General features: G+C 42.7%; 2 protein-coding genes across 2 annotated transcripts in view; one reads left to right on the plus strand and one right to left on the minus strand.

Moving 5' to 3' along the window:
• Positions 1-1819: 1819 nt before the first annotated feature.
• On the plus strand, positions 1820-12963 carry man2a2 (mannosidase, alpha, class 2A, member 2). Its single transcript, XM_079253929.1, has 21 exons — positions 1820-1980; positions 2439-2696; positions 2812-2956; positions 3842-4013; positions 4231-4358; positions 4676-4849; positions 5074-5260; positions 6042-6219; positions 6548-6750; positions 7193-7375; positions 7562-7676; positions 7766-8086; positions 8938-9174; positions 9421-9543; positions 9808-9922; positions 10100-10233; positions 10326-10467; positions 10806-10939; positions 11712-11906; positions 11986-12099; positions 12420-12963. Exons 1-21 carry the CDS (start codon positions 1849-1851, stop codon positions 12570-12572), a joined length of 3543 nt encoding a protein of 1180 aa, XP_079110055.1. The 5' UTR covers positions 1820-1848; the 3' UTR covers positions 12573-12963.
• A 3694-nt stretch (positions 12964-16657) lies between these two features.
• Positions 16658-22527, minus strand: part of furinb (furin (paired basic amino acid cleaving enzyme) b) — a 97634-nt gene continuing 91764 nt past the window's right edge. The window contains exons 15-16 of the mRNA XM_079253980.1: positions 22167-22295; positions 16658-18520 (exon numbers count right to left, since the gene is read on the minus strand). Coding sequence (XP_079110106.1) covers positions 17811-18520; positions 22167-22295 — 839 coding nt within the window. The 3' untranslated portion in view covers positions 16658-17810. The remainder of the gene's footprint in view (positions 18521-22166; positions 22296-22527) is intronic.

The following is a 22527-nucleotide window of genomic DNA, read 5'->3' on the forward strand; positions in this document are numbered from 1 at the left end:
GGGAACAGGGTCGTTTGGTCGCACTTTAATGTTAGTCGAGGTTTAGATGAAAAAAAGTGAACGATTAGCTTTGGAATATAAGACACGTATTGTCTTTTATGTTGACAGTCTAACATTCAACACATCTGTCGCAGAAGCAGGTGGGGAGATATTCAGTCAGATAAATCAGCATTTTTCTTTTTCTTTTTAATTTTTTTTTTTTTTTTTAAAGTAATCACGATAACCTTATCCGACTCTTCGGGTGAAGTTGCGAACCAGACGGCTTGCTGTGCATATAGGAAGCTAACGCTAGCTAGTTTAGCTGCATATAGTTGCTTTCATCTCTAGTTAAAGTTGAAATATTTAAGTATAGTTTTAAGTCTGACCAAGTACGCTAAGGTTACTCGTGTATTTTATTTTATTTTATTTTTTAAAATGAAAATGGATACCTTGATAATGTGCAAATAAACGCAGATGTTCCAGTGGATTTTAAGTTTGAAGCAACCCTTGCTAGCATCACAGCCATCATTAAACATTAACAGAGGGATCAATAACTCCCAACAAAACACTTCAACCGAGTGTGGTAATTTCAGCTTACATAAACAGCGAAATATTAAGACTTTTTTTCTTCTTCATGCAAATAGGAAGGTGTTGTCATGTAAGCAGCTCAGGATCAGTCGCACATTTACATTTTGTCACATGAATGCAGGGCTGTATTTGTTCTAATGCTGAATGTGTTCTGGCCTAGATAGTCTAAGAAATAATCTGTTTTCTGCTGACACTGAGGCTGTTTTTCAACCAGTCTTAGCAAATGTAAGTGCCAAGTTATTATCCCAACTCCCCCGTGGTAAGGTCCCAGCCAGTGAAGTGAGCGGATTATGATGGTGGATTTACACACACAGGAAAATATGAACACCTATTAGAATGAACTCTCAACTGGATTTCTTGCTCCTTATCAAGAGGCTCTAGCACCAGTCTGTGGCAGCACGTCTCTAGAAGTGATAGGCTAAATGTTATGTTTTTTTTTTTTCCAAATATTGCATTAATTGAAAATGTTTTCAACAGCTGAAGAGGACCCCCTCATGTGGATTCAACTTGGCGCTTGTGACAAGGACAGATGCCATGCCCATGCTGCTACAGCAGATATGCAGTCGTCATGCTACTGAGGGAAGAATATTTGTCTCATTTGAATTCTTAGAGCGCCTTTGGCCAGAGTTGAGGCTTGATTAAAAAGCGGCCCTGCTTTGTGCCAAGTTGGTCTTTTTCTCAGTCTGTTCCTTTGCACTGCCGCTGCCTGGTTTGTAAACTGTTGGCACAGGAGGCCAATTGAGCAAAAAGGGACTGACCCTGGCTGTACTGGAGGATTCGGCTGTGCTGTGGCAGTGGGGACTAAACCAAGAGAAAAGGCCCACATCAATACTCATCATGCAAACACACTAGTCTCTGTGTTTGAGCGCCTTCTGTGTGGCGCTCGTTTTTTTTTTTTTTTCCTTTTCCTGCAATCTCATCGATTTGGATGGTTGAACACAAGGGCGACTTTGAAGGAGTGGTTGTGGTTTGGCGAGAGCTGACAGACTTCTAGCCAGCTATTACTGATTTAGTACCCTTCTCCATTGATACTACTGCTGTTGCCCTCTGTGGTCTCCAGAACAGTGAGTGGAAGCTGCAGGCATCACAGGAGTGGGATTACACATTTGACGCTGGCATCGTTGATACTTTCATTTATTTTTGCACTGTGAAGGATTTTGTTCCAGTTTCTTGGAGCTATTTTTCCCCCTCTATATGCTACAAAACAGAAACCGCTTCAGTTAAGGCAATTTTGATAAAGAATAAAGCTTAAATCACTGCAAGAAGCTGCTTCAGAGGAGGATGAAGCTGAGGAAACAGGTGACGGTGTGCGGAGGGGCCATATTCTGTGTGGCTGTGTTCTCTCTCTATCTGATGTTGGATCGAGTCCAACATGACCCTGCAAGGCGGCAGAGTGGTGGGAACTTTCCACGGGTAAGAATAATGCCTGTAGTGGTTTTACATATTTTGTGGGACACACACTTTCCGCAGTTGTTTTTAAAACAGTTGTGTTTTTTGTTTGAACAATGCACTAGCAGCTGCACCAAATCCTAAATGCACATGAATGTCTTTATGGTTCCTGATGTCTCCTGTTAGTCTAAGATCTTCTTTTTAATCAAGTTGCAAGACAAACCTCTTCTTTTTTTCCTATATTTTATATTATTCACACATAAAAATACTTGGAAAAAAGAATCGTTTGTTTATTTGTGTGTGTACAGGTTGTCTTTGTAAAGGATCCCTTTGTCTAAGATATATTGGTCTCATAAGGAAGACCAATAAAGATGCTTTGGCTTTTTGCTAAATTGTCTGATATCTAACGTTATAAAAAAAAGCTGTTCTAACATGGAAAAATAACAATCGGATTAAAATGTAGTATTTTTTTTCTCCTGAAGAGCCAAATCTCAGTCCTGCAGAACCGGATAGAGCAGCTGGAGCAGCTCTTGGAGGAAAACCATCAAATCATCAGCCACATAAAGGACTCTGTGATGGAGCTCACAGACACAGGAGCTGTGTCTCCCAGTGGACACCTGCCATTCAGAAGTGCCAATGGTTCCTGGGTGCTACCCTTTGATGGCCGTCCCACTTTCCTCACCATCAAGCCCCAGGATTGCCAATTTGCTGCAGGCACCCGTGTTCAAGCAGATGTTCAGGTAAACAAGCGACAAATGCCATGCTTAGAAAGCCGTAACAAATGTGCTGTCATAGCTATACTGTACTATTTATGTTTATTCTTGGTCTCATTAATTCTAAAATGTTTAATTTTAGATGGTGGATGTGTACTCACTTCTCAAGTTTGACAACCCAGACGGGGGTGTATGGAAGCAAGGCTTTGACATTACGTATGAGCTTGATGAGTGGGACAATGAACCACTGCAAGTGTTTGTAGTCCCTCATTCTCACAATGATCCAGGTGAGTCCTGAGGGCTTTACTGAATGTTAAACATATCTGAGAGTGACTTTAATTGCTGATCAGACTAATTCTGGATATGGAGCTCATAGCATGAAGAGTAGTGTCTTTTAGGAGGCTAAATGTCAGGTCATGTTTTTATAGAGGAAGTTATTTTAGGCCTTATGTTAGTGGAAGGATGTTATACAGATGCATAAGACATTCAGAATTTGAATCATCCATTATCATTATCAGCATAATTCTGACATGATTGACGGATGGGTCACAAACAATGGAATTAGGAAGATATTGATATTGGAAAACAGTAGCTATTTATAGATGGGGTTGGCTGAGATTTTGTTTTAGACTGACGTTTCCATTTAACTTGTTCACCAGCATGTGATAAGTGTTCCCTAACTCGACAGTTAAGGATATGTTGACAGGCTGCAGAGACCTGCAAATTGTGTCCATTAACAACAGGAAGAGGCTTCAGTTTGAGTTGCAAAGTTTTCTTAACAAATTTATAAGCTGCATTGAAGGTCCAGGATTTATAAACTGTCTTTTTTTTTTTTTGCTACAAAAATCATGTTTTTTTCTGGCATCAAAGATGAATATTTGACAGTTTGTGTATAAAATGCAATACTCTGTTCATTCAAAGTACAAAGCAAAGCAGCTACTCTGTTAATAGCTTTCTGGGGGGACCCGCTCTGCTTGAATAAAATATGAGTATATTTTTGACCCGTTGCAGTGCTTTCCCCCCCCCCCCTTTTTCTATGTTTTTTCCTCTACATTGAGTCTCTTTACCTTCCCTTTCTTCATGTCTGTGTTTTGCTTCAGACAAAGCTCATGCTGTGCTGGATTGTCAGTAGTTGTGCAGACAGCTTAGCTCCATTCTGCTTGTGTTGTTAGGTTGGGTCAAGACTTTTGACAAGTACTTCACAGACCAGACACAACATATTTTAAACAACATGGTTGTGAAGCTCGCTGAAGATCCTCGCAGGAAGTTCATCTGGTCTGAGATTTCGTACTTTTCCAAATGGTGGGAGACCGCGGACGTACACAAACAGGAGGCAATGCGCAAGTGAGTCACATCTTTGCCATTTATCCTCTCCATGCTACAAAACTTAGACATTCAGTAGATGCAGACAGACCCAAGTGCAGTTTTCTGAACGGTGGGTGGTATCTGCTGGCAGATTGTGGAAACTCTAAAAATAGTTTTTTTATCTGGTTAATGTGACTCTACCACTTTAGGGCTGGATTATCCTCACCTTGCTCTCATAATCCTTTCTTTTCAACAGGCTGATCCTCGGAGGACAGTTGGAGATTGTGACAGGAGGTTGGGTGATGACGGATGAAGCGAACGCTCACTACTTCGCCATCATTGACCAGCTCATTGAGGGGCATCAGTGGCTGGAGAGAAATCTTGGTACACACAAAAATCCCGACTGATTCCCTCTTTCATTTATATTCAGAGGAATGATACTGAAATGTTTAAGAGGCTTTACTCCGTCTAGAAAGCTTTAGGACTTTTTTGCCTCCACACCACTAACAGTGCATCATAATGAAATTGAAGCTTGTCATCCCACATGCGGTGGATGTAGCGTCTCGCTCAGCGGGTGATAAAATGATTTGTGGTACTTTCGGAGTGTCCTGCTGTGGAGAGCGATTGCCTAAAAATGCACCCCCCCCCCATCTTTATCCAAGCATATATCTAAACTACTTGCTTCCTGCTTGCTGTCATAGGTATAACTCCACGCAGCGGGTGGGCGGTAGACCCCTTCGGTCACAGTGCCACAATGTCCTATCTACTCAAGAGAGCCAATCTGACCAGCATGCTCATCCAGAGGGTCCACTATTCCATAAAAAAACATTTTTCCTCCACGCGCAATCTGGAGTTTATGTGGAGACAAGCATGGGGTGAGTGGACCAACAGCGATTCATATGCTCATCTTGCAGGATGAGTGGGGTCCTTTTGCATGAAGTAAACGGGACATCTACAAAAGATGTTTTTATTGTAGACGAAGCAATTCAATGTGCCTGTAATCAATAATAATCATAGGAAAAAAAACAGCTTTTGGTGATATTTTGAAGCTGTTGCCAGTAAATGATGACACATCAGTGTGTTACTTCTCTACCGTCAGACACCGGGTCGAGCACAGACATATTTTGCCACATGATGCCATTCTACAGCTACGATGTGCCTCACACCTGTGGACCTGATCCCAAGATCTGCTGCCAGTTTGACTTCAAGAGGTTACCAGGAGGTCGGATTAACTGTCCCTGGAAAGTGCCGCCAAAAGCTGTGGTAGAGGCCAATGTAGCAGAGAGGTGAGGATTTACCAGGGTATCCCTGTCTTCTGGTTGTACAGGTGACGGGTAAAGCCCTCGTAGACAATGAAGGAAATTTGATTTTAATTGAATCTTTTTCCTTGTTTAAATGTCCAACAACTGAGTAAAAATAAAACAAACTGAAAAGTAACGTGCAGCTCGCAGATGATAAAAGATGGGATGAAGTGAAGTTTTTTTTTTTTTTTTTTTTTTTTTTTAATGGAAAGCACCAATTCATGCAGACATGATTGTAGCCATGTTGAAATATGAACAGTAAAGACTGTATCTAAAAGGAGCTGATAAACAGTACGATTTACTCCCACTATGACCCACTTTTTATGCAAACAGGTGCTGAGTACATCCATTTGTTTCTTGTTGTTTACACTTTAGCAATACTCCAGGAATTATCTCTACCGCGTTAATGATTTATTACTTTTAGTATAGATTTGGATTTCAGTTCCAGCAACACTTGCAGAGTAAATTGGTCACTGCCGTTGCACCTCTTGTGTTTTCTGTAATGGCTTCTTAATAAACTCGGTGTGAGCCAATGCCAGTGACAACAGCCGGAGCTTGGGAATGAGCCGAGGAAATCAGACATACTCTGCTTACGGTCTTGGAGTCACATTAAGAAGCTTTTAGAGGATGTATTTCTGTGGAAAGATGTCTCTGGGGCCAGTTTGATCTTTCTTTTTCCAGGGTCATGGTGATTTTCTAACTACAGTGGCGCTTGGAAAGCCTGACCGTCTCTTTTTCTGGGTTTCCTCCCTTCTCTTTCATTCAGGGCACAGCTGCTCCTGGATCAGTACCGTAAAAAGTCCAAACTCTACCGAAGCAAGGTGCTTCTGGTCCCCCTGGGAGATGACTTCCGCTATGATAAAGCCCTGGAGTGGGATCAGCAGTACATCAATTATCAGAAGCTGTTTGACTACATGAATTCCCACCCGGAGCTTCACGTTCAGGTGAACAAAGGATTTCTCAGCTGTCACACAAATCATGTTGCCAAATATTTTAAATCTTTTTCCTTTTTTTGCACATTGTATTCTTGCATCTCAGTGTGAAGGGAACCAAGAATTTACAGAGAGAATGAATTATGCAGTAGTATTTTAACTTGCTGACAGAACAAAGAGTCTGTCTTGACTCTATGTGCACTTCAGAAGATGCCATGTAAGACAAAAGATGATGAGCCTGCATTATAATGAAAGACTTTATTCTTACTGTTTAGCTGTGCTTGAGTCAGAACCCGTTTTTTGTCTTTAATCTTCCTGTCATGTTACCTGGCTCTTCCAGGCTCAGTTTGGGACTCTCACAGACTACTTCAACGCTGTCTACAAAGCAAACGGAGTGACTCCGGGATCCAGACCTGCAGACTATCCTGTGCTCAGTGGAGATTTCTTTGCCTACGCAGACCGTGAAGACCACTACTGGACTGGTTATTTCACCTCTCGGCCCTTTTACAAAAGCCTGGACCGTGTAATTGAGTCGCATCTCAGGTGGGGCAGATCTGGCAACGCTGTGCTGATAAACTCGTAGCTTGACGTGTTTTTTTGGTTGTATTCTTTTTGTGAACTCTGTGAAAATCAAGCATGACAAAGGTGTGGCATCAGCATCATCCTGCATGCAAATGATTGTTCCAGTCCACGTTGAAAGAAAGTCTGGGCTCCTGCTTTAAAATTTACTGTAGAGCTAAGCATTATTATTTATGTTTAATACAACTAAAAGGGAAGTTTAAGTTCTGTTTGATTGTATATTTTTGTCATAAAAACATGCCACAGAAACGGACCTGTATTGGGAAAATGTTCGTATGTCTCATTTACTGCATTTCAAACTGATCTGGGATCTGCTAATGTTTGTCATATTTCACTAAATTATGTGAAACTAAATGGCAGGAGACCCACCTGTTCCAGACCAAAGAATGTGTTAACTGCTTTTCAGGGGGGCAGAAATCCTCTACAGCCTGGCGGTCGCCAGTGCTCGACACGCAGGGATGGAAGGACGCTACCCGGTCTCAGACTATGCCTTGCTAGTCGACGCGAGGCGGTCAGTTGGACTCTTTCAGCATCACGATGCCATTACTGGCACCGCGAAGGAGAATGTTGTCATTGACTATGGTACCAAGTAAGAATCTGACGGTTTATCAAGACGTAACAGCCCAGTTTAATGTTTTGAGGGACTGGGATGAACTATAACTCTTCTTTTAATCCCAGTCCTGTGTCAGTTATATTGTGGCTCGCCCAGTTCATCAAAGCAGAATAACAAGTTGTCTCCTGTGGCTGCTGCTTCATTCTTCCTTCTCTGCTGCAGATTACTGCGTTCACTCATCGGTTTGAAGAGGGTAATCATCAACGCGGCTCATTTCCTGGTGATGAAAAATAAAGAGTTTTATCGCTTTTACCAAACAGAGCCCTTCCTGGAGATGGTGAGCAGAAATGTGGACTGATAAACCTGTGCTGCTTTTCATTTATCAAATATTCAGCATTCTCACTGCATTATATTTGGCTTCTGCAGGACGATAGGCGTGCTACTCAAGATTCTCAGCCTCAGCGCACTTTAATCGAGCTGGACCCAGCAGGGCCGAGGTTTTATCTTCATCCACTCGCATCTTTCATCTCCTCTGCCACTCCCACGCCATCCTGTGCTCATGATTGCTTTTTCCTTCTCAGGTACCTGGTTCTGTTTAATCCCATTGAGCAGGAGCGGCTGTGCGTGGTGACTGTGCTAGTCAACACTCTCAGGGTGCGGGTGCTTACTGAGGATGGACAGACCCTTCCTGTGCAGCTGAGTGCTCAGTGGAGCTCCAGTACTCAAATGAGTGCAGAGGTATTCGAGGTAAGATGATAAATTTATTATGTTGCTGGTTTCTGCAGAGCTTTTCACACTGCAGCCACAGTTCACTGCACTCACTCAGCATTTCAACACCCAATATGAAGTCATTATGTTTATGGACTTCCCTTGGAAAAAGGCAGAAAAACATGAAGTTAAGATAGATTGTTGGCTGGTTAATGCTTGTAGCAGACATAAAACAAGACAAATGAATTAAACGTACATTTAGGATGCATCGTTTTTTTGTTTCTTCAAGATTTAAAGTCCAAATTTTTCTATAATGCCATCTTATTTTTACACAAAATATTAACTTGTGAAAGCAGAAAACAGCTGCTCAGCTAAGAGGAGGACAGTTGATGGTTTGAAGACAAGATTTTAGGATTTCATATGATAAATGCAGCTGACTGAAAAGGAGAATATACCATATGCAGTTTAATATAGCATAAAATGAATTCCCCATTTTCCATTTATGTGCTGCTCAGCGCGATATACGATGTTTTCCTGTTGTTTAAAGAGAAAAAGAAGCTAAATAGTCTGGAATCTTTTATTGACTCTGCAGTTTTAAAAGCATTTGCTCCACTGTGACTTTGTATTGCTTAAATAACACGTCTACCCACAGAAAATCTCAAATTAAATGCAACACAAAGTACAAACGCTCTAATTAACACCGTCTTTGTTCACATTTTAACTGCGGCTCTGCTGTTAATGTGCAGTTTCTTTTTCTTTTAATGAATGCCTGCTGGTCAACACTCACTATTCTAATTAACAAGGAAAATGAATCCAGCTTTTTGTTTTTTGCACGAGTCTTTGTTTTTCTTTTGTGTTTAAACACAACAACCCTTCAACCTCCTGTCCAGGCAACATTCATGGTTCGTCTGCCGCCTCTCGGTCTTGCTGTTTTCCATCTGTACGACTCTGCCGACTCCCCGATGACGCTCCGATCCGACACCCTGCTCAGACTGTCCGGTCGGTCCGTCACCGCTCAGGCCTCGGATCCACTTCCTGTCCGCTCTCAGCTGGCTGACTCGCAGACCTTCTACATCAGTAGCCAGGCACTGACGCTGGGTTTCTCTGGAACCACTGGCTTGCTGGAGGTTTGCATTTTATCTGCTCATATTGAATCTACATATATATTGAGAATTTACCAATCTGCTTTATCTTTGATCTTGTTAAAGGAAAGAAAAAAGCCACAGGGTCGATTTCCTCATAAACCCTGATTCTCTGATCAGGGATTGTAGCTTGTCTGGTTTCTTCTGAAACAATCTTCCATCTGTTGTCTTTTTTTTTTTTCCATCTTTGACCTCTTGCTTTCTCTTGTTGTGCTGCTTCTTTGTCTGCAGAGTATCAAGCGAAAGGATGATCCTCAGGAAGTGAAGGTTCAGATGCAGTTTGTGGTCTACGGCACTGCTCCATCCAAAGACAAAAGTGGAGCGTACCTCTTCCTGCCGGATGGAAAAGCAAAGGTATTCACCTGGTTGCATCTCTGGTGTTCAGTTGCCTCTCAAAAGGCTTTTGATGGCGTCTCCCACGGGTATCGCGTCATTGTACCCTGCTGGGGAGCTGGAGGCAGGAATGCAGGCATACTGGTTGCCGCTTTTATTTTTTTTATCCAATTTAGAAAGCAAAGTACAAAAGCTTAGTTTTCACACCATATCTGAGTGCCTGTTCTGTCCCATTTTAAGCGCCTCTTATCTTGATGAGTGCACCGTTTCTCCGTGTGCTTTCAGCCCTACAACCAGAAAGAACCACCTGTGGTGCGCGTTGTTGAAGGGCCTCTTTTCTCGGAGGTGGTGGCACACTACCAGCACTTTCAGCAAATCGTCCGCATACACAATGTGCCAGGTAATGAAACACTCAAAACTTCACAGCGTAATCAGCTCCAAGTCATTCAGCTTCAGCTCTTTTTATTTGAAGTAACCGGCTGGTCCAGTGTGGCAACAGCAGGCTTGTTGGACATCACAATTTATTCCTGGAAAGTTTTTTTCTCTCAGCTGATTTGATGCCAATCCGTCTTTTTAGGGTTGGATAGCCTTTCTATAGACATCACTATAGTGGTGGACATCAGGGACCAGACCAATAAGGAGCTGGCCATGCGACTAGTCACTGACATCCAGAGTGGAGACGTCTTTTACACTGACCTCAATGCCTTCCAGGTCAGTGGAACCCAGTGCCAAAGCGAGCATTAACTTGTTTTCCTCTTAACGGTGCCAGAATGAAATTTATTTTCTCTCATCTGGTTTTGTAGATCCAGCCTCGTCGACACTACCAAAAGCTCCCGCTGCAGGCCAACTTCTACCCCATGCCCAGCCAGGCATACATCCAGGACAGCTATCACCGCCTCACGCTGCACACGGCTCAGGCTCTTGGTGTCTCCAGCTTGGAGAGTGGTTTGTAACTTATTTATGTAATGCTGCACCTTGTTTTTATCTTCATCATCTCTCATCGAATGTTTGAAAATGCGGCGTGTGTTTCTTTGTTTACTTATCATGACTTTATATCCAACGATATTGAAGCACTTATCTCTGCGTCAACTGGCTCTTTAAGAGCAAAAACAATCATGCCCTCATGTTTGTGCTCCGAGCTAATCCTTTTATCATCGTTGTGTGAATACTGCGAGGGTTTGTAAATGACGGATAGATCAAAGTGTTTGTGTTTATCGACTGATGCTTCTAAGTTCAATACTGGCTGGCTTTATAGCTGTTGTTCCTGCATCTCCTCCCATCAGGCCAACTTGAAGTGATTATGGACCGGCGGCTGATGCAGGATGATAACCGTGGACTGGGTCAGGGGCTGAAGGACAACAAGAAGACAGCCAACCGTTTCCGACTGCTGCTGGAGCGAAGATCCAGCAATAACAAGGTGAGCACGGTGATGGCAAAGCTTCCGTTTTGAAGCTTGATGAATCTTTGAATGCCAGCACGTAAGGTTGCTGAATGAGACACAGATTAGCTCTTCATTCTGTTATCAATAACACCTTTTCCTCATATTTTTCTTCCCAGTTCTCATTACCATCCCATCTGTCTTTTTGCTTTCCTCGCCACTTGCTAATTGTGTTTCCCCTCTCTTCTTTTTTTCCCACTCCATTACCCTCAGCATGATGGCTTCTTTGCCAAATTCGCGTCCTTGTTTCATTCTTTCATCTCTCAAATCTTGAGTGACGGAGTTTGCGAGGTAATGTTGCCTTGGCAACAGTGAGGATGCGGCATCTTAGCGGCATCCATAGCTGTAGCTCCAGTTGTGTTTCTCACCGCCTCGTAGCTGTAGCCAAGTGTCATTTTTGTGACAGCACAATTGAGGGGAAACTAATTACATCATTTTACCATGTAAACAAATTCACATTGGCAGCGGATGGAGGATCCTGGTTACGGTTCTACCATCCAGCTGCTGATGGAGCTGCAGATGGAACACCACTTGCCTGCTGCAGCACTTCATGTTTGAAACAGTGTAATGCTCCAAATTTGACATTTGACATCACAGGGGTGTGATTAGTACCATGTGTGGCAGGGTTAGAATTAGAACAATACCTCCTACTCTGACAAAGTAATTATAGCCTGTTCCTCTCGTAGTAGTACGAGAGTATCTCTAGAGGCGAATCGTTGATGCTGTACTGATTTAACTACCTCTCCTCCAGATGATGGACAGCGCAACAACTAGCTTCCCATCTATTGTCAGTCACATGACCAACGCCATCCTTAACCACGAAGTCTTGGCGCTGCCTGTTCTTCCCAAAAGACGAGGCATCCCCCAGCTCCAGACTTTCTCTCCGCTGAAGTCCTTCCTTCCATGTGACTTCCACCTGCTGAATCTGCGCAGCATCCAGAACCCGGTAAACTAAACAACATAAACATTTTAATAAACGACAGCACGTCTATGTATTGACACAATCTATCTTTTTGTGTGAGCAGCAGGACGCCCAGTCTCCGTCTCCATACACAGCACTGATCCTCCACCGTCTGGCGCTGGACTGTGGCCTTGAGGCTCAGAGCCTCGGCTTCAATTGCACATCCACACAAGGACAGGTCAGTGCAGAAACCCGCACACGGCAAAGGAGATCAGTCTGCCGACGTTTCCTCTGCAGCCCCGTTTTCAGAAGCAGAGCTGTGTTTAGGACTGAAATATCATGCTTTAGAGCTGCTATTTGGCCATTTGAAGCAATTTTAAAGAGAAAAAAATCTATTTTTGACTCCATTAAATTAAAGCTGCAGGTTTTAGTTTATTTTCTGTTAGAATGGACTCCACAATTGTAACAATCATAAAGTGAAGCGAATTAAACATTCCATCATTTAACAATGTATTTGTGTAAAACTCATGGTCTTCCTCCCCTCCTCTTCCTCTGCAGCTGAACATATCAAATCTTTTCAAGAACCTGGACCTGCAGCTGCTCCAGCCCATGTCTCTGACCCTGATGCACTCTAGCACACCGCTGGCCAACGACTCCACCATCAGCTTGGACCCCATGGAGATCTCTGCCTTCAAGCTCAAATTGCGTTAAGAGCCGTCCGGACCGAAGACAGTGAAAGCACGCCAGACTCCTCTGGAGCAAGAACCAGGCCTGAGCTGACCACATACTGGCAACAAAGGGGTCTGGGCTGGTTTTCTTCTTTTTCTTTTTCCTTTTCTTGAGCAGAACCTCAAACATTAGCACTCAGAGCTCTGCTGTAACGGGCCTGACTGCACAGCAGGGGGCAGGCCATCGCTGTTTCTGCAGATGTGCAGAGCAGCAAAGTCGGCTGAACTTACAGCGACCAGAATCGTTCATCAGACAGAAGTCTGTGTCTGTGTGTCTGCAATCTAAATCAAGATCTCTCTCTCTGTTCTGCTTTGTAAGGACTTGAGTCTCTCTCTTTTTTTTTTTTTTTTAATATAATCAACATGGACTAGAAAGGCTGAATGTAAATATCCTAAATTACGGTGGTGGAAGGGGGCAAGGGGGGGCTGGGTGCCACACGAGAGTGCAATTTATAAAGCTTTATTTGATTTATGGAATTCTTTTCCTTTTTAATGTGGAGCAACGGAATCACTGCATATCATTTTTGTACAAGTCAGTTTAATGTTTGTTTTTGACAGACTTGAATGCAGCAATAAGAATGTTTCGCTCACCAGGAAACCTACGCTGCAAATCCTTAAACTATCTCGAGTTCCACTTTGGTCACTATGTGATAACAGCGCGATCGTTTAGCATATAGGACGACCCCTCCCCCTCTTTTGTACACTGTTTGTAGATAGTCTGCAGATCTTCTGCTGTCTCGTCTCTACGCTTTCTCTTCGTTAAGGAGGTGGCGGCGGCAGCTCGGCTTCCGGTCGGTCATTCCCACGCTTGCGGAGAGGGTGGTATTTGTGTAGCATAACATATGCAGTAGAGGATTAGTAGGCAATGACTATACCTCATGTATGCCATACAGCAGATATATTGGTATGCGAGTGTCTGTAGAGTGTGTTAATCAGATACTTGAGAATGTGTTTTCATTGGTGTTTTGCAGTGTAATCTGCAAGGGACCAGCTGTGCTTTTGGGTATATCAATTAATCAAATCTTTGCAGGATAAGGAGACGTAAATTTCTGACATGATTTAAAGGGTCAGTCTTTTTTTTTTCGCTTTTCTTTTGCACAGTATGATACAATGTAAATTGAGTAACTTGAAGCCTGTAGGGGGATTAATTATATGTGGGTAGGCAGGTTTATTTGATTCAGAGATGTATATTTAAGGCTTCTGGCAAAGACTTTCCAGAACGTAAAGTGACCATTTTATACCGTATGATTCAGTTTGTACAATCTAAAAGCCAGAAATGTGACATTTATAAGGATAATTTAATAGAACAATGACCTATCTTTGCACTAAAGAAGCTAAATAGATAAATAGTTTACTGTATTTGACTTAATAAATGACTAAATTAAGACCAAAATGATAGTAAGTTGATTACCTAGATTTCTGCTACAATCCCAATGCAGGAAAGCTACATTAAATTTTATCTTTGGTTCTCAAAGCATCACAAAGTGTGTCTTTTCAGAAACATATCCACCTTTAGTAATAAAAAAAAAAAAAAAAAAATCCACAGCTCGTAGGTCTCTCATCTGAGTTTTAAAAGGCTAATGATACGAGCCGTCACTGTGATACGGTTTGCAATGTCTGCAGCTTTCAGTTTGCTCATTTCGTTTCTCCTTTAAGGCTGCATGCCTGCTGTATGTTTACTTGGAAGATCGGCTTGTGTGTAGAGAGGAAGTGGAGCCACAGCAACAGCGAGAAAAGGTTTCTGAAAATGAATATTTGAACATGATGTGAGCATAAAAAATTTGGACTCATCTCCAAAACAAGCTATGAAAAAAAATTGCCTTCATGGCTTCGTTCTGCTTAATGTGTTTGTTTCTGGTGCAGTGACCCTCATAAATGAGTCTGATCCGATGGGAGAAAATGAGTTTTGTTTTATTTGAGCTGCAGTTTGAGTGCAGCAGTGCATTTTTTTTTCCTTTTAAACCCTGGGGCTGTCTTCAGGCGGTGTATCTGCCTTTTACAGCTGCTGTGGAGGATGTTGTCATCTGCGACTTCAGTTGAGGCCAGGCTTTTCACAGCCCACATGTCATGCACTTTGTGATGGCCAGTCATCTCGCCCCACTGAGCCCCATCGCTTTAACTGCTCTTCATATCCCCCCCCTCAACATGGGGGTCCGCGTGCAGCTTTACTGCTGTCCTCCTTTGACCTGACAACTAGACTGCCAGGGTTCAAAGCTCTCAGCTTTGTCTCTTTAGGACCGCTGCAGATCCTTTCTCCCCCCGTTGTTCCCCCTCCAGCTGTGGTTAACATCTCTGTCAAGGCAGATGTCACCACATCTTCAAATGCACTTTTTTCCTGGTGTCTTAAAACCCTCTTTTCACCATATGTCTGGTTTTTTTCTGTCTAATGTGAGAAATGTTGCGCTGTCTTTGTCCAGAGGTAATATATGAAGGCGAACTTTTCTGTATCGTCAAGTCATGGTAAAGCAAAGATGCTGAAGAGCTGAATAAAGGTTGGAACAGTCTGTCTTTAAAAAAAAAAAAAGTTTTCCTTCATTTTAAGTTGGATTTTTCCAAGTTCTTACAACATTGACTTTGGACATGATCATTGTCTTTATCTTGAGTCATTTTATATCAGTAGGGGGCAACATTGAACCAGTGTGAGCAGCACATTCCCTCAGATGTGTCAGATAAGAGCAGAGAGATATCAGCATCTCCCAGACCGTCCAGCCCTCCACCTGTCAGCAGCCTGGTCTCCGCGGGAGTCAACCCGACGTCAAACTGAGCGTTAAAGTTCATGTCTGAAATCACACGCGGCGAACGGCGGCGAGGTTTTCCCCCGTTTATCATTCTGTGGTAAAAGGTGCTGAAAGCGTCAGAGATGGCACGGAGGAGTTGAATGTGAAAAGAAATGTTTGCTCACGCTTCGTAAAAGCAGATCAGGGAGGCGAGAAGAGCGCGGTGGCGTGCACGGAGGCATGGAGTAAAAGTATGGAGTGTTAGTTTTCCTGAAGGACTCAGCCTGCGCCAGCATTGTTTCTCAGCTTTCTGTGGGCGTGGAGCGGGGAAAAGGGAAAAAAAAAAAAAAAAGAAAAAAAAGCATAGTGTTCAGCATAAACAGATAAAATGTGACCTTCTGTAATGAGACAGAAACTGCATCCAATTGATCTAAATGTGAAATCAGCTAATGGCCATCTGATTTGTTAGTGTTATTTTAATTAATCTAATTTTTCTTGTTGTCTGCTCTTGTTACCAGACAATGGCGTACAGCGCGTGATGCCTAATTAATACAAGCAAAAGGGCATGCAGGAAAAAACCAGACAGCGAGCAAGTGCACAGCTCATGGGTGGGAATGACAGTGTGAATAAAGAGGCAAAAGTCTTTCACACATGCAGCATTGATCATACAAATCCAGATGGGCAACGAATTGTTAAGCCACTTCTCCCAGCACATCTAATTACGGACCACAGTGTGATTGTGCTTCTACACATGAACGCAGATACCTGCTCTTCCGTAGGAGGGGAGGACGGTTGTAATGAACCAAGCTGCTACCAGCAGAGTTTTCTTTTGCTGCATGCACATAAACTCCCCATTTAAATTCATGTAAACTTTAAGGAGGCCTTATTGGAGCCTGTGGAAAAATAGAAGGAAAAAAAGGTTTCTTGAGGGTGTTTTGGCAGCATGCTCAGTGCAACTGGATAACGAGGGGGGGAAAAAGACAGAATACTGGCACCCTGTTAAAGCCCGAGCGTCTGGAGAGAAGGAAGGTTGCGCCTCCAACACTGACGTACAGCCATGAAGAAGTAATTAACCATCTGCTCTCTTGGGGGTTTGTGTGTTTAAGGGATGAAGTTAAGATGCAAAAAAAAAAAAAAAAAACCCTGGAAGTTTTCAAATCTGGCAGCAAAAAAACAAAAAAGCAGTCACATGAATGCAATAGCCAATTTTTTTTTTTTTTAATCCAGCATGAAACTGATTTACACAATATTAACATTCATTATCTGTTAAATAAAAAAGCCATATAAAACAAACATAGAAAACGCAATACGAGATTTTTTTTTTTTTTTTAAATCACTGAAACCAGTCTGGCCATCAGATCCAAAGGCTTTGATTGAGGCTGTGTAGATGTGAGCCTACACAGATGGAAAATAATGCATGTGCGTGTCGTCTTTATGCACGGTGCTGACAATAGAAAGGGAGGGAGCTTCACCTTGAGCAAAATGCTCTGCGATAGAAGCCCTGAAATCAATATACAGAACTCTCTGTGGGGAAAATGAGGAGAAAAATGATCATAATTCTTACCAGTAGAAACCAAGCGGGACAATGTTGTAAAGGTCAGCCAAGCAGCTTTGGGCTAAGTGGTTTTTTAATGTCATTAAAAAACAGTGTAACTCTACTGTAAGTCGGTAAGCTTATCTGAGTGATTTATCAGATATGTCTCTTCCGACCATGGTTGAACTGGAAACAAAGCATCCTCCACAGCTTCCCGCTCATACAGCTTGTAGGATGTTTTATTATGCCGCAAAAAAAATCTTTAATTCAAAGTTTTCTTGGTCTTAATGGACTGCGGGCGAACATAATAACCCCTGACCAGCCGTCTACCGTGAAGCTGATGCAGAACAACAGCAAATTATCCGAGCTCCGTTTGTATTCGTGACAAATCAGATGCCGGTCTGATTTATTAATATGCAGCTAGGTTTAAAGGTCTTATCTATTTTCTCACAGCGAGCTCAATTAACTCCTCACATACCCTCGCCTGGCTTTCAGACAATGATGTTATCAGGAATTATTCTTTAAGTTCGTAAAGCAGGTCATTTCAGGATGACCTGCAAACCTGAAACATTAAATTTGTGAGAATTTTAACAAGCAAACATGGACCCAGATTGCAAAAAAAGGAGCTTTTTTTTTAATGTGGGAAATGCAGGATTTACTGTTCGGGAGTTAAACTCTGCACACATGACTAAACTGTACTGCATGACTAAATAAATAGGAACAACACTGAGAGGTTGGCTAAAGACAAGTTGCATAATACCTTATACTGGTGACAAGGATATAATAAATACATGAAATATGAAGAGTGTTCATCAAAAATAAATTAAGGATAAATAAATACATGAAAAAAAGAATGTGTTTGGATGTGGTGCTGATGGGACAATAAGGCTTGCGTTTTGTCCAGGCTAAGTGCTGATGTCATCCGGGATGCTGCGGTGTCAAGACGCCGCAGCGGCTGAGGCAAGTTCAGCTAGATCGAGCTCTGTGTCTTTATAAAAGCGGTCCTCTCGCTGTGACCGTCCACTTCCTCGCTGTCTGATTCAGACTCGTACGCGATCGTGTCCTCGTCCGCCCACACAGTGGGGATCCCCTTGTAGCATATCCGAGCCTTCCTCTCACGGCCCCGGCGGAAGCCCAAACCAAATCCGACCCGCATCCCTCTGGTCTCTGACAACACAGAGGGCAGTTTGGTCCTCCATCCCAGAGATGCGCCACTTGAGTGAACGTGCAGAAGGAAGAAAACCCCGACGAAGGCCGCCAGGATGAAGGCACAGCTGAGAACTGCCACGATGACAGGCAGCTGAGTGGGCGGAGCTACACCGAGCCCTGGCGGTTCTTCAGTTTCTCCGCTGCTGTGATCCGCTGCTGCTGGGCTCTTGGTGTCTGGCTGAGCTTCATCACTCTGAAGTCCTACTGTGAGAGGGGATTTTCTCTGGACCTGGTTCTGGTGCAGACAGGAAGTAAAGACCAGGTGGCTGTGAGGCGGGCAGGAAAGGCAGTCCGTGGGCCCGCTGCCGAAACAGGTGAGGCAGACGGGGTTGCAGGGCAGGCAGGCCTGCACGGACGACAAGTCCACCCAGTTCTCCAGGGAGAGGTTGAGGAGCTGCGGCCCAGATGTGAAGCCCGGAGGACACAACTTCACACAACCCTGAAGGAAGAGCGAGAAACCAGGGCTGCACTCTGCAGGCAGAGGAGGAGATTAAGGTGTAAAGGAGGTTACGTGTCAGCAAACCCAATGAAAAGAATAAAACTGCATAAAACACACAACTTCTGACCAACAGCTGCAACTACGCGTGTTCTGTGCTTTCCTCTTTATTAACTTTATGTCCATAACAAAGTAAGAAAACATAAAAATAACAAACCATGTTTCTAAGAACCCCCCGGGGAGGCCTTCACAGTACTCATTCTGGTGGACTACAAGTCCGTAACTCCCAAGTATTCCAGCGGACAACAGAACAAGACACAAACAGATCAATTTCAAGACAGTTTCATTCTTTGAAATATTTCAAATAAGTCTAAATAGTTGAAAACCATGAAAAACATCTGAAACTTTCTAACAAAGCCGGTGAGGAAAGCCTGGAACGACTTGTTATAGTCTACTGTATTTTCCTTCCCTGCCATTGACTGGCAACCGGTTCAAAGTGTTCCCGGCTGGGATACACTCCAGCTTCCCTGCGACCCTGAATTTGACCATGCTGTATGGAAAATGGATGAATGAAAGTATTTTCCTTAAAATATCCAATGCAATCTCATCCACTTTAACAATGTAAGGAAAATGTTACAATTCTCATCCATCTACTGGTTAACGCCCGTTTTCATTTAGAACAGTGATGTGAAACACAAATACTGCGTTTCTTCCTCCTTCGACACTTAATATGCCAAGAAAACATCCAAGTATTACAAGTTGTGCCAAAAACTTTGTTCCTTTAAAAAGCCTTCACTGCAAAAACTTAGAAACTTGCAATCTCAAACGTTGCTGCAAATGAGAGCTGATCTTGTTTCGAGATAAAAAAAAAAACTTAGCGAGAGCAGCCTGCGTAACACTGCTGAGACAGTTTTTTTTCCTAATTGGCTTGTTTTAAAGTTAATTACTTCATATTAACATCAGGCTAATTAAACTGATGGAGACACTTTGAGAGGCCATACTGGGTCCTTTTAAGCTGCGGGAGCTTGCTTTAAAGCAAAACCATGATGACAACAAGCAGATATGGTCATTTATCTCGATGCACATTTCATATAAAAAAAAGTTTAAGTGTGACCGGCTGAATAAGATCAATAAGACTTAATGGGTAGATGTTAGATTGCAGGCCGCTGTCAGAGTCGGGGTTTGTGCCTTGCTATAATCACATTGGAGAAGTGTTGACACACATTAATTACAAAACGGTGGCAGATCAAATCAGGAGGTGTCAACTCTCCACGGTCCTCATCCAGTAGGGTTATTAACTCGATTTCATATCAAAGTTATTATGCTGTCCAAGCGAACACGTCATGAAACAGTTTTAATGTAACGCCACCAATCTGCTGTGTTGTTTTCCATCCATTTTATAAACCACTTTGTCCATTTCAGGGTCGCGGGATGCTGGAGTCTATCCCAACAATGACTGGGTGAGAGGCAGGTACACCCTGGACAGGTTGCCAGTCCATCACAGGGCCACATAGAAGGACAAACAACCATTCACGCTCACATTCTCTCCCATATGGGAGAAAAACTCACCAGCCAATCAGAATGCACCCCTGAAAGAGCCCACCCATGAAAGGTTTGTGTCAATAATGAAACCAAACAATCGTGAATCAAAACCAAAGACGGTGAAGCTCAACCAAAATAGAAGAGAGAAGAGAGAAAGAGGAAGAGGAAACTGCAAACAAAACTACCAAATTTAACCAAATAATAGTTTTCATGATAATTGATCATTTTTGATTTTGAGATCATTTATTTTACATAAGTTTTAGAAAATTTTGGTTTAAATTGTTTTTTGCTTGAGTTTTAAAAAGTTTTGCTTGGAGTTTATGGAACAAATCTAATTCCATACTCCCAGGGACAAATTAGAGTAACAAGAGAACCAATGCAAACTCCACCGCTGTCTGACCCCCAGCGACCTTCTCCGAGTGCTAACCATTACGCCATCATGCAGCCAGCTGTGTTATTTTGGCAAATCGAAATGCAGTGATGTCATCTACTACAAAAAAAAAACAAAAAACCTGTTAAAAAGCAGCAGCTGAACTATCATTACACCTGAGCATGTAATCAGATGACTGTGCTTGTGAGGGAATGAATGTTTTTGACCGAAGCAGCCATTATGCCACAATGCTGCGACTGCTTCTGACTCTCTCTGTGGGAGATAATCTCATAAGCCAGTTGGAGGCAAATTCACTGCAAACGTCGTCTTTCAGTAACTTCTGTGTTGAATTTGTTGGATGACGTGGTCATAAATGATAAATTCAGGCTCATTTTACTGTAGCTGAGTGTATAAATGCAGGAATAATTAAGAGTTTTTTTAGTCTGATCTTAGTCTGAAGAGCTTTGATTTGAAATCATTTTGTTCGAACCAAGTCATTCACACCTTCTAAAGTCAGGTTCAAGCTAAATATTTTTTCTTCATAGAGTGTCTCCAAATGCAACCTTCAATCCTCTCTGCACACAAAACGTTTTTATGAGCCTGAAGTGAGAGTTACATTTGCAGTAGTGATGAAAAGCTTTCACTGAGCTCCACCGGAGTCGACGCTGCCATTCAATTCCACCAAAACGCTCCACCGTTTCCTCCATATTTGTTAACTTTGTGCACTTTAAAATGTGACAGAGAAAAAAGGCAAACCGCATTTTAATCCTGTTTTCATGTTATTTAGCTGAGGGCGTTGGTATTTAACTGCAGATGTTGTGAAACTGCCATAAAAAAAAACCCAGCTAAAATGTGATTTCTGAACGTTAATGTTGAGTAGAGAAAAACAAAAAACAGAGGACTGATTCTGGGAGATCCATCTCAGCCTGGCTGTCATGCTTCAAGCTGTCTGTCCTTGGTGACCACCACTGGTTTGTCAACTGGTCAATTAACTTGTAAAGTGGTTCTAATCCACTAAGTTTGGGTGTTTTATAATAGCAACACACTCTTAATATTCACTGTATTTTGTTGATTGATTCACATTATAAAAGAAGCTTATCTGATTTGTCAAAACCTTTAACTTTAAATATTTAATCACATTTTTTCTTTAGGAGATTTCTACTTTTCCAAAGCGTAGATATTTTTTTTCACCTTAAGGAATCTCCCAGAAATAATTATATTCCTGAAGTCGATTGTTAAACTTGTGTACTATCTCTATTGCTTTTGCAGCGTTGAGCTTCATTAGGAAACTGCGGATGTGTAAATGAACGGATTAGCAGAAACTATTAAAATGTAGATTTTATCTGAAAGATGAACAAGTTTGAAGTGACGGGGGAGAAAAAAACGTGTGACTGAAAGCAGAAACAAGCGTCTGACCTTATCTGCTTCTCGTGCAGGAAGTCGACAGTTGTTGACAGCGTGCACCTCCTGCACTGTTGCAGTTTTAATCTCGCCTGCTGCTCCCAATACACCACACACACACTCTCATATGACATATGGCAACGTGCTATTTTATTGTGCACACATAAAAACAAATGCACAAGAGGCTTGTGAGAGACTTATCTGTATTCACAACATTTGCTTTTCACAAGTCACAATGCCCACCACAGTCCGACCTGAAGCCTGTTTTATAACGGAGACCGGATGCAGACACTACTACAAATGAGCTTATTTTCCTTAAGTGGTTCTTGTTAAACATTTCTGCGTCAGTGCGGGCTGAGTGATCTCACCGATGCAGATCTGCTGGGCGTCGAACGTCTTGCAGCTGTTGTTGGAAGGCCGAGGGAAGTCGGGTGAGGAGGGGTTAATGACGCTGGGTCCAGTCCCCCACAGGATGAGGGTGAACTGACTCAACACACCTTAGAAACAAACGGAGAAGAAGTGAGGATGAGGGGTAAGAGGAGGTTGAGGTAAATATGAAGAGGATATGGGGGTGGAAGAGATGTGAGCCAAACACAACTCTGGAGGAGGATCAACACCAACAGAAGAGGAGGAGAGGTGTTCCCCTTTCATTTATTTCTGCAGCTCTGAGTAAACACTGCTACAGGATAAACTCTTGGTGACCACGTACTGCCTTTGGAGCAGAAATCC

The sequence above is a fragment of the Telmatherina bonti genome, assembly GCF_933228915.1.
Source record: "Telmatherina bonti genome assembly, chromosome: 2".
NCBI lineage: Eukaryota > Metazoa > Chordata > Actinopteri > Atheriniformes > Telmatherinidae > Telmatherina > Telmatherina bonti.